The sequence below is a fragment of the Bolinopsis microptera genome, chromosome 1 (genome assembly GCF_026151205.1).
Source record: "Bolinopsis microptera isolate Bmic1 chromosome 1, MBARI_Bmic_1.0, whole genome shotgun sequence".
In the NCBI taxonomy this organism is placed as follows: domain Eukaryota; kingdom Metazoa; phylum Ctenophora; class Tentaculata; order Lobata; family Bolinopsidae; genus Bolinopsis; species Bolinopsis microptera.
The window spans coordinates 4,955,133-4,966,077 of NC_087072.1; the positions used below are offsets into that span (position 1 = coordinate 4,955,133).

The 10,945-nt window shown below is 37.9% G+C and overlaps 2 protein-coding genes across 6 annotated transcripts in view; one reads left to right on the top strand and one right to left on the bottom strand.

The window, feature by feature from the left end:
* The window catches only part of LOC134813957 (coiled-coil domain-containing protein 178-like), a 66,008-nt gene extending 60,185 nt beyond the window's left edge, over positions 1-5,823 (top strand). For all 5 annotated transcript variants that reach the window (XM_063821934.1, XM_063821941.1, XM_063821911.1 and 2 more), the window contains one exon: positions 4,896-5,823. In XM_063821934.1, the coding sequence (XP_063678004.1) occupies positions 4,896-5,117 (222 nt within the window). In that variant the 3' untranslated portion in view covers positions 5,118-5,823. The remainder of the gene's footprint in view (positions 1-4,895) is intronic.
* Positions 5,824-6,659: 836 nt separating this feature from the next.
* LOC134811090 (uncharacterized) lies at positions 6,660-10,611 on the bottom strand. The gene is made up of 7 exons (XM_063817815.1): positions 10,365-10,611; positions 10,005-10,209; positions 9,688-9,803; positions 9,353-9,514; positions 8,270-8,446; positions 7,894-8,056; positions 6,660-7,641 (listed from the first exon to the last, which is right to left on the bottom strand). Exons 4-7 carry the CDS (start codon positions 9,492-9,494, stop codon positions 7,425-7,427), a joined length of 699 nt encoding a protein of 232 aa, XP_063673885.1. The 5' UTR covers positions 9,495-9,514; positions 9,688-9,803; positions 10,005-10,209; positions 10,365-10,611; the 3' UTR covers positions 6,660-7,424.
* Between the last annotated feature and the right edge of the window lie 334 nt (positions 10,612-10,945).

Sequence of the window (10,945 nt, forward strand, 5' to 3'; positions counted from 1 at the left end):
TTTATTATGATACCTTACAAAAAATTTCAACTTTACCGTGATGGTGTTCCAGTCTTTGCTGATCCTTTAGAAGTTGGTAGTATCAGAAAAATTGGTGAGAATAACTTCCAATTCAAAGAATTTGGTGAGTATCTACGACAACTTTACCGCACCTTGGGTAAGGATACCCAAGGATCATGTCTTATAAATGAGAACAACTTTCATTTGAATTTCATGACTGCAATAAGCTTCTGTGCTGATAGATCTAGTATAAATGATCGTCATCTGAATCTTCAAGAGAAAGCAAGTACCAGCATTGAAATAGATCTCGGAACAGAGACTTTTCCAGAAGATCTCATACTAATTGTTTATGCTGTCTTTGACAGACAAATTCAAATAGATTCCGATCGTATTGTACGCATCATTGAATAATGCTTGAACCTCTTACCACAACGCAACTTGACGATATTCTTTTCAACACAAGCGTTACTAGCAAAAACTATATTGGTACTTACCCTTCTTGTTTCTCACCTACATCTACCAAACCATATTATGCTTTCATTTCAAACACTGAGGAGCATGATGAAAATGGAGAACATTGGTGTGCTTGGGCTGCAAAAGATGATACAATATGCTTCTTTGATTCATTTGGACGATCGCCAGACCACAAAACTCTACCTAAATATTATATGGATATTGTAAAAAAGTTTAAGTTTGTTAGATACACAAACTATAGAGTTCAAGGCTGGAATAGCAAAGCATGTGGTTACTTTTGCATTCATTTTATCTATGTGTTAAGTTTAGGGTTAGATTATAAAGATTTTTTAAACGCTACTCACAAGATTTTGAAAAAAATGATTCTGTAGCTTTAATTTTTGTTTCTTCAATAATTTGAATAAATTTGTTTTATTTGTACAAATGAAAACAAGTTTATAAAGACATAAAATAAAAACCAATAAAATTACAACTAATTGATATCAACTACATCGAGAAACTTTCCGTTTGGAGCAATCCATCCGACGACCCAGTATTTGTGTCCAATTTTCATATTTTCAAGTTTCTGGTATGCAAAGTTATTTGGGAAAATAACCGGAGCAAAGGCTTTGTTATCTACTTCACTGAAAAGCTCTAGTTTGAACCCTGCACTGTTGAATACTGCTTTAGCGTTTTAGAAACGATCTGCATTTGAGTATTCACTCTTTTCTTGTGTTCTTCCTCAGGTATCAATCGACATCCATCGCATCCAATCTCCATTCTTTGAGTATCAATACCCTCCAGTGAGTTAAAGCATATTGGACAATTGTCAACGTGAGATGAAACCATGTTAACGAGTATAGGATACCCATCCTTGTAGGAATATTCCACTTGTACTTCTTCTCCCACTTTGAAGGGAATCGCGGGGTACTGGATCTAGTACTTCCAGGTTTCTTTAACTGTACGGTATCCCAAACATTGAACTTAATCAATCTTGTCTTGAATGGTATATTCGTTGAGATCGTCAAGCGAGTGTATCCTTTTGTATTTGGATTAATTTCACAAATCAATCCATAGTTGTTGAAGAGTGCCATGTTTGAAACGTAACCAAAGTTCTGTATCAAGAAATGAGCTCTCTACATTCCAACTCGATTTATATAGGCGAGTCACTGGGCATTGAATTCATGAAGACCTTAAAACAATTGCGTAACATGTACTTGTTTTCATTTGCCATCTGAGTAACATCTGATAAGTTCAGCTCTTCTCGTATTGCTTGCAAAACTATATTTTCATGGATATTGATGATATCTTCATAACTCTTACTCTGAGCTGATATCAAAATATCAAACATAGGGAGTACTCTTTTTCGAATACGGTAAATGTCAAACATAGTTATAACTTTGGTTCTTTGATAGTATGAAAGCTCAGAGTGAAGCTCATTCAGAAATTCTGATGGTGAGTTGACAAAGAACTCTTGGAAATATTGTGTGCTGGTCTGCATCTTTAATCGGTCAAGGTTGGAACTCTAAGTTCTTATATATCATGCCTCCCTTCAATCAAAATGAACTCTGGATACTCTGAAAAGTAGCACCCATCTCCAAACCTCCGTTCATGTTTAACAGGGTGGTTTTGATCGAGATTGTTCCTGATGATACTGGGGACATTGGTTAAAAGCTGTGGCATGGTAAGCAAATATTTCTTTGGGGTGTCGTGTGGTTATGAATTAGTCTGTTCTTTGAAGAAATATAATTTACCTCGATAAATAAGTTTTGAATTAGCCCGATCACATTCACTCTCTTTAGTTTCGAGTATTTATCATAAGAGAATATGACACTCAACCTAGACCTATAACCGATACTACCAGGAAAGTTTACGAGATGCAACTCTTAAACCTTAGTAGCAAAGTCCGATCTTCTAGATCGGTGAGTAAAATCCAAGTTGAAAACTGAGCCGAGTCATGATTGCATCTGTATGGGTACAAAGGATGACATATCAAAACCTGTTGATCGAACAAAGGAATTATATAGTTTTGATGAGTTGCACTTGAAATATCTTATCGATCAAATTGGAGAGATTAAAATTGTTGTTGATTCTGTTGACCTAAGACTCTAAGAGACATTGGAAACTCAGAAATTCTGATGGTGAGTTGACATAGAACTCTTGGAAATATTGTGAGCTGGTCTGCATCTTCAATCAGTCAAGGTTGGAACTCTAAGTTCTTATATATCATGCCTCCCTTCAATCAAAAACTTTCTATTCATCCATCTGTATTGGCCCAACACCTCGATCGTTTCTGCAACAGCATTAGAACATTGTGGTGCATGTAGGTATTGGCTTTTAGTGTTATGATTGTACTTTGTAACACAGTATGGGTAGATGGGTTCATTTCCAAATATTTCCGTTTGCTTAAATCGGACAGACTTCTTAGTTTTTTTAGTTGATGTCTTTTTCAGTATTGATGTTCCTGGATACCATGTCTGTGGAAGTTCTATATCAAGCAAAAAGTATTCACTCCTATTATCAGCACATTTATGAAGGGTGGGTGCTTCTTTTCCTTGCATGTGTAAGAACAATCGCTTTTCAAACTTTTTGCGACGACGTTCACAAATTGTTAGAACCTCATAACCATAACAGAGTTTTTGCTCTTTCAGCTTTGTGCGCAGATCTTCAATTGATAAATCACGGATCTCTTGCATATTAGCTCATATCATTCACCTCTATAATATGGTTGCTTGCTGTTAACCACCCTACTACAACATAATTTTTACCTACTTTTAAATTGGGTACTCGATTAAAAACAAGAGTGTTTTCAAAAATCCTTGCTCTTAAAATTCTATTCTCTTTAAGATAGAGTAACTCTAATCTGAAAGCTCTGGTAACCGAATAACTATGTACAGCAAGTAATCTCATGATCCCAATAACAAAACCTCTGTGATATTCATCTTCAATAAGAATATCTGACATTGTAAAACTAACAAAAAGAGAAATGAGATATATAATGATGTTGATCCTTTTAATAACAAATTTTTACAAGTGATGAAATTGCTCGAAATTTTTACAAGTGTCGAAAATCCGTGAAATTTTTACAAGTGTTGAAAATGCTCGAAATTTTTACAAGTATCGAAAACCCGTGAAATTTTTACAAGTGTCGAAAATCCTCGAAATTTTTACAAGTATCGAAAATCCGTGAAATTTTTACAAGTGTTGAAAATGCTCGAAATTTTTACAAGTATCGAAAATCCGTGAAATTTTTACAAGTGTCGAAAATCCGTGAAATTTTTACAAGTGTCGAAAATCCGTGAAATTTTTACAAGTGTCGGAAAATGTGTGCAATAGCAAAATGTGTGCTACAGAGGGTAAATATCTCTTACTCATATGCTTGAGTTGTTACTCCTGCACGTGTGCAATATAATTACCAACACAGCCCACTCATATTATAAACAGTAATATTATGTATATTATAAACAGACTTTAAATAAAACAGCACGCGTCACTACTACTTAGAGTAAGTATGTGACTCTTTAAAAGTAAGAAACTGCATGCTAGAAACGGAGTGTAGAACTAGAAGTCCAGCCTCGTATTTTGATTCAGTTCCTAATGATATTGTTGAAATAGCGACAAAACATTTACCAGGTACATGAAACAATCAGCAGTTTAAGTTATTCTCGGCAGCTGTGTTAACTATATTTTGACATTTTTCTTTCAGATTCGTACCAGTTACGAAATTTCACTGAATTTAAAAAGTATCTATTTTTTGTCATAATATTAATAACGTTACCACCTCACACCTGGTGCGTATGGTGTAGCGGACTATTAATGACTTCTGTAACAAACAAATCCATTGGTAAATGTGGGATTGTATGTGTATGAATCCTGTGAGCATTCTTAGCGTGATTTTCAGTGGGGAGCATCACAGCTCTCAGCAATTTTTGTTAAACGAAAAAAATTAAACAGGACAAATGACTCGCGAGATCGAAAAGCAAAATAAGACAACCGCCGCGCCGATTCGGCACTTGTTGGCCTTAGTAACAAGAACCGTTGAGAGCCGTGATGCTTCATACCAAAACTTAATAAGTTAATAGATCGATTGTTAAAATGTCAAACTTTATCCTTGCATTCTGCCTTTGCTGCACCAGTCACTAGGGGCCATCATATCGGAAAATGAATATGGGGAATTTATGTCCGCTGAAATGCCAAGTTTTAGTGTATTCCAATTCCATCCAAAGCCCAGTAATTGTATCTGTCGACTGAATCTAATGTATTTAGGCGTGATGGTGTGATTTTTACCGGTCCCATAAACAAATGTAGGAATTCTTTAAATCGTTCAAATACTGACCTTTACAACTAAAAATAACTTAAGATGCAAGTTTAAACAGTCCACCTCGTCCCAGTCCACAACACATGTCTACTAAGCTATACTTGTTAATGTCTGTTCTCTGCAGGTGTATCTAGATAAGCACGGTAGCGGGGTGTCCAGAAAGCAGCCCAGGGTTTCCACTCCCGATCTGAAAAAAGCCGAGACGGACATGTCCCGTCTCCCCATCATCATAGAGACGCCTCCTCCACCTAAAGAAGCGAGGTCTGGTTCTGGGGCGGAAAGTGAGGCGACTACTGGAGCTCACACTAGACCTGCCACCACAGCCACTGAGGTGACTGCTCAGTGAACTGAACTTATAGACTGAGCCGAACTGAGAGAGCTGGGTTTTAAGCCACTGTGAGCTTTGGAGTATATTTGGAGTGAATTTTCTGTGATCTCACGAAATCTCTGAAATCCCAAGAAATTTATTGTTTGTAGTTTTCAGATCCATGTAATGTGTAAATAGTTTTTTTGTCGCAGACTTTTTATTTAATGTCACGGTGAGAAAGGTTTCGGTCTTTCGATTTCCAGACTTTAATTTAACAGTTGCTCACTGCTCAGCCAATCAGCCACATTTTTGAAACAAAAACAATACATATTTTTATTGACCCGGCTGGTAATATCAGACATTTTTATCTATGATTTATCGTTGTCCATGGCTTGAGCCGATAAGGTATATTATGAATACAATATTTGGTTTCATTTAATTAATTTATAATTGCAACTTTAACTCATAATACCCTATTCACTAAATGCTTCTTAATGCATTTAAGACCTTACCTGTATAACTAATAACTATCAATACCATAACGGTTACAATACTTCATTGCGAGTTCTCCTGTCTTGTTACTAAAACTGTGATTTTAAAATTTTAATTATAAATGTGAAATGTCATTGCGCATGTTTTTCAAAGATAAAGCTATTTTAAGTTTTATATATTTTGGAAATGCAATTGAATATTTCATTTGTTCTTTTCAATTTGAAGTTAACGTGAAACTAAACTTTTGATAAAATGGTAGAGTCACAATTTGTCTAGACCGACAGCTTTATAGTTTACTAGAAAACCCGTGGTCACAAGGAGGAACCTATAAATATTCTCTCATGATCAGTGTGTAACTGTCCATAATGTAAAAGTTGTTATCTCACTCTTGTTTACGCTAATATAATGCATTAAATAGGGGTGCAATAACTGGGAGGGAGATAACTATTGTTATCTCCCTGGTCCATCCTTAGTCGCTGAGATGTTGCTAATTATTTTAAAAACAGAAAGTGGTATAACTTATGTTCTGATAAATATTTTTGCTTCAAAATTTTACAGAATGTCAATAACAAGTAGTCAACCGTTTGTGGCAAGTTTTGTGTGAGTGTGAGCTTCACTGAGCTTATTTGACCAATTTAAAATAATTCGCAACATCTCAGCGACCTGTAACAATTTTAAGAGATAAGGATGTGTCCTCTAGAAAGTTTGACTCTGGAATGTTCTATGTAGTAATATTATCGGTCGTTAATTTCCGATGTAAATGCTGCATTCGCTAACATCATTTCGTAGATCATCAGAGAATGCATTTACATCACTGCTTATAATATGATAACATGAGTTATATCCCTCGGTCAAACCTCGGGATATAACTCGTTTTATCCAACTCGTCAAACTCGTTGGATAAAACTATTTTCACAACTCAAAGTTGTGAAAATAATGTTATCACATTATCACCCTACGCGCGTGGGGTGGACTCCTGGGGTGGACTTTTATTCAGCGCGTATTGTGTAGCCTGTTCAACTTGACGTTTTGAATCGTTACTATCTCAATGTCACAGATACACAGAATGTGAGGTGATCATCTTAAAGAGAAACGTCTCAGCTTTCACCTGGTGTAAAGTTTATCTTTGTTCTCAAAATATAGCTCGCTCAGTGTGCAACAGAAGTTGACATTACAATAACCACGTCCGCGACCGGTCGTCAGATACCGGAGTCTTGCACAAAATTGGGTCCCTAAATTAAAATTTTATGACACAGTTACGATGAACTAGTGTCTAGGGAAACATTTGGTGAAAATTTGAAGGGTCTACTGTTAATATTGCAAAAGTTATTGAAAACAAACTAGCTTAATCAGAAGTTTTTGGGAAAATTTCAAATTTTGTACGTAGTGGGGTCTACTGGGGTGGACTCTCGTGACGCGCATCTGATGGAGTGGCTTTTTCAACAGCAGTCAGTACGGCCAATATCAGAGCACAAATTATTGTGAGTAAGACCTTAATGGTCAGCTATGAACCCCTCACTAGAATAGTAACCGTATCTAAAAACAAGGAAATGTTATTCCGTCAAAGCTCAAATTTTTTACTCTTCTCAGTGCAGTTACTATGAATGTACTAGCTAAGTATCGTTGATCGTAGCTGCATTACACAGTAGAAGGTAACCAAGGAAGACTGCTGATTAACGAAGCAATTTCAACGTGAACAGTTCCAAAATACATAATCATGGCGACGATAGTTCAACTTGAACCTTTATAGTTTTTACAGTCTAAGATCACAATAAAATCACGTGAACTGCGAATCACAAAATCAAATCACTCAAATCTGATACAGTCCCGTTACAGTACACTTTCGTGACAACCTCAACGCTTAAAAAAATAAATATTCTGCAGTCTTGTGACCACCGATGGCCCTAACTCTCCCTTGTCCGCGAGGAGCATCGTTGCGACCATGGGTTTCAGTTCTTTGTTCTTCCCACTCGGCTTCGATAGATCGAATTGGCTGGAAGTCAATCTATCAGAAAGACCTTTGTCGATCTCAGGGGCGTGGTAAATTGTGGATGTCGGAGTATAAAGCTTCCTGGAAAGATTGAGACATTCACTCGGTCTGTTGTAAATATCGAATAGTCCTTGTAGGCCGAGATTTAATTTATGTTGGGTTTGATAACTAGAGAAGGCGATTTGATATTCATTGATAGTATAAGAGTATAAGCATATAAGCATAAGTGATAAGTTTATATACCCTTTTTATGGTACCTCGATATCAGTATTGAGTAATCATCACTCAAAATCTACTTATTAAATTTATTAACTAAACAAGTTAATGTATTACCGTCCTAGAGAGGTTTTCCTGAGAATTTGAAGTCTCTGTAGGTTGCTGACATGTCTACTAAGCTCTTCGATTGAGGAGTTTTGGACCCCTCGGCGGTCCAAATGATTTATAATGCTGTGGGCATTTTCAACATCTATCGAGCTAAACGCCCTCGCAGCATAACCTGTAGAGAATGAACATGTCATCAATGCAAAGTTCAATGATAAAAATCAGAGTGGCCGATTTCAACGGGCAGAATTCGAATATCATGGCCTTGGGGAATGGACTATTTTTTGTCGATTTTACTAACCAAACTGGCAAACGATTGTTGATTTTCGTCACTAGTCTAAAATGAAAGCAAACGTTCGGCCGAACATTTAAATGATTAAAAACTTACCGGTTTCTTTCGTTATTATGTACAGACATAGCCGGGCTTGGGTTCCGCATACGATGTCTTCTATCAGATTAAAGTTGAACCCACACTTTGTACTGCTCGTGGGAGGAGAAAAGCAAACTGATACCTTTTCCATGAGCATCTCGTGTAGTACCATCATCATTTCGATTCTGATATCAGCTGCAAAATTCGTCTATTACTAAATGCTAGCTTTTCGAACTTCGTATCTTGGAAATAACAACTTCTATGAAAGAACACACACACACACACACACACACACACACACACACACACACACACACACACACACACACACACACACACACACACACACACACACACACACACACACACACACACACACACACACACACACACACACACACACACACACACACATACACACACACACACACACACACACACACACACACACACACCACGCACACACACCGCACGCACACACACACACACACACACACACACACACACACACACACACACACACACAGACGCACAGAGACACACTCACACACACACACACAGACGCACAGAGACACACACTCACTCACACACACACACACAGACAGACAGACAGACACACACACAGACAGACAGACAGACAGACAGACAGACAGACAGACAGACAGACAGACAGACAGACAGACAGACAGACAGACAGACAGACAGATACACACACCCACAAACACATACAGACATAAACACACAGACACAGCATAAACACAGACACACACAGACACAGACGGACACACAGACAGACACAGATACACACAGACATACACACACACCCACAAACACACCCACAAACACACACAGACACATACACACGCAGACACATACACACACAGACACATACACACACAGACACATACACACACAGACACACACACATAAACACACATAGTTCACTTCAGTACACTACATTACAATTACAGACACACGCAGTACAATCAGAGACACACACTCGATACAAAGACAGACACAGGCACAAACACACAGAGTACACTTCAGTACAATCACAGACGCAGGCACAAAGACATATACAAGAAGAGCAGATTGAAGTACCTTCATTTGCAGATGTTGACGCATTGATCTGTGGGATATGTTCTTCAGTCTGTAACTGATCATCTGCTAGAACTGTCTCATCTGGATCAACCGGAGGAGTATCTTCCGGCAGGAGTCTGAGTGGGTCTATCGGGACAGCCATGGATCGCTCTCCGTACCTTGCTGAAATAAAGACAAAGGTCAACGACGGATGTCGCATGTCAGTCCTCAGTCCTGTAACTAAATGTAATGCAAAATAGTGAATAAATAATTTTTACATCTGAACGATTGTTCATTGATTCTTTGAATCTGTTCATTGATTCAAAGAATCAATGAACAAAAGTTCAGGATTTTACCTTCTGTTAAGCTGTTAGCACTGACTCTAGCCCCCTCTCCCTACAAAACGACCATATCTCGGGCTGGAGCTTTATACCGTCTTGCCTCAGCAGCCATCTAGCACAGTCGACCTGTCCTGTTAATTATGTGATCATCAAGTTACCAAATTTAATCCTTCAATATTCAAATAATTGATTATCAGACAAAACAGAGTTTAGAGCTCGACGTATGCTTCAGGGTTTCACACTGTGCTGTAATCAAACGCATGACTAAAACCTCTTGCTACTATTACCAATGTTAGATAAACCCATATTGTTAAGGCGGTCAAATGATTTACCTGAGTTGATCGCGTCCATGAAAGGGTTCAACTGCGCTCTGTCCAGCTTGTTAATGTCCGCTCCAGCAGCCAGCAGTGCCTCCGCCTCCGTCACTCTCCCTGCTTTGCATGGCCAGTGAAGCGTAGAGCTCCCCTCTAAGCTCTGTGACGATCCGACGAAGGATCCAGATTCCCTTCTTTTCTCTTGAGATTGCTTCAATTCTTCCTGGAGTATGCGGATTACCATTTTTATACTTCCATACAGGGCGCGTGAACAATCAGCAATGAATTATCAATTAATCAATCTAGTTTTTGAGTAAAAAGTCCACAGATTGTGATACATTGGATTTGATATTGGAAAAGACATGGCTTACCAAGTACCTTTTTATGTGCTTTTTGGAGGACAGGGATGACTTATTCCTGCGTGCCATTTCACCATAACTATCTGCTGTAACAGAAAAAATTAGAATTATGTCGGACATAATTCTAAAAAATTGGAACATTGTAGTTAATCAGTGTGGTGCTAACAACAGAGAGCGATTTGAACGGTAGGCAATTTCATAAATTTCATTAACTCGATATAAGGATGATTGGAACAGGCTAAAATCTACAATGTGGCATTAATAACTGGCTATATCGCTGCATTAAATGATTAAAGTATTGCTAACTATGGATATTCTAAGTGATCTAGGCAGAGGGGAACCGGCACAGCCAGATTGCGTTGTCTTCACTTTCAGTGACTAAGTTTCACGATAGAAAAATTGACCTTATGTATTAAAAAAAAGGATGCACAGTTCAAGCAATAAATCGATCGGCTGCTCATATGATATTTGCATTTAAAGGAGGGCCCAGTGCAGTGACCAGTAACTGTAAGTCTGTTAAGGCAACATTTAGATCTGAGATAAGCTGAGTCTTGACAAAGATAAGTGAGTTTCGAGAAAGTGCACACGGATAAAGTTATC

What these genes read in the sequence shown, in the direction of transcription:
- LOC134811090 (XM_063817815.1), bottom strand. Translation starts at nt 9,494, where the DNA reads ATGGCTGTCCCGATAGACCCACTCAGACTCCTGCCGGAAGATACTCCT. An exon ending in GTCAACATCTGCAAATGAAG is followed by an intron (nt 8,447 to 9,352) that starts GTACTTCAATCT and finishes CGAATTTTGCAG; the next exon opens with CTGATATCAGAATCGAAATG. An exon ending in AGGAAAACCTCTCTAGGACG is followed by an intron (nt 7,642 to 7,893) that starts GTAATACATTAA and finishes CAATCTTTCCAG; the next exon opens with GAAGCTTTATACTCCGACAT.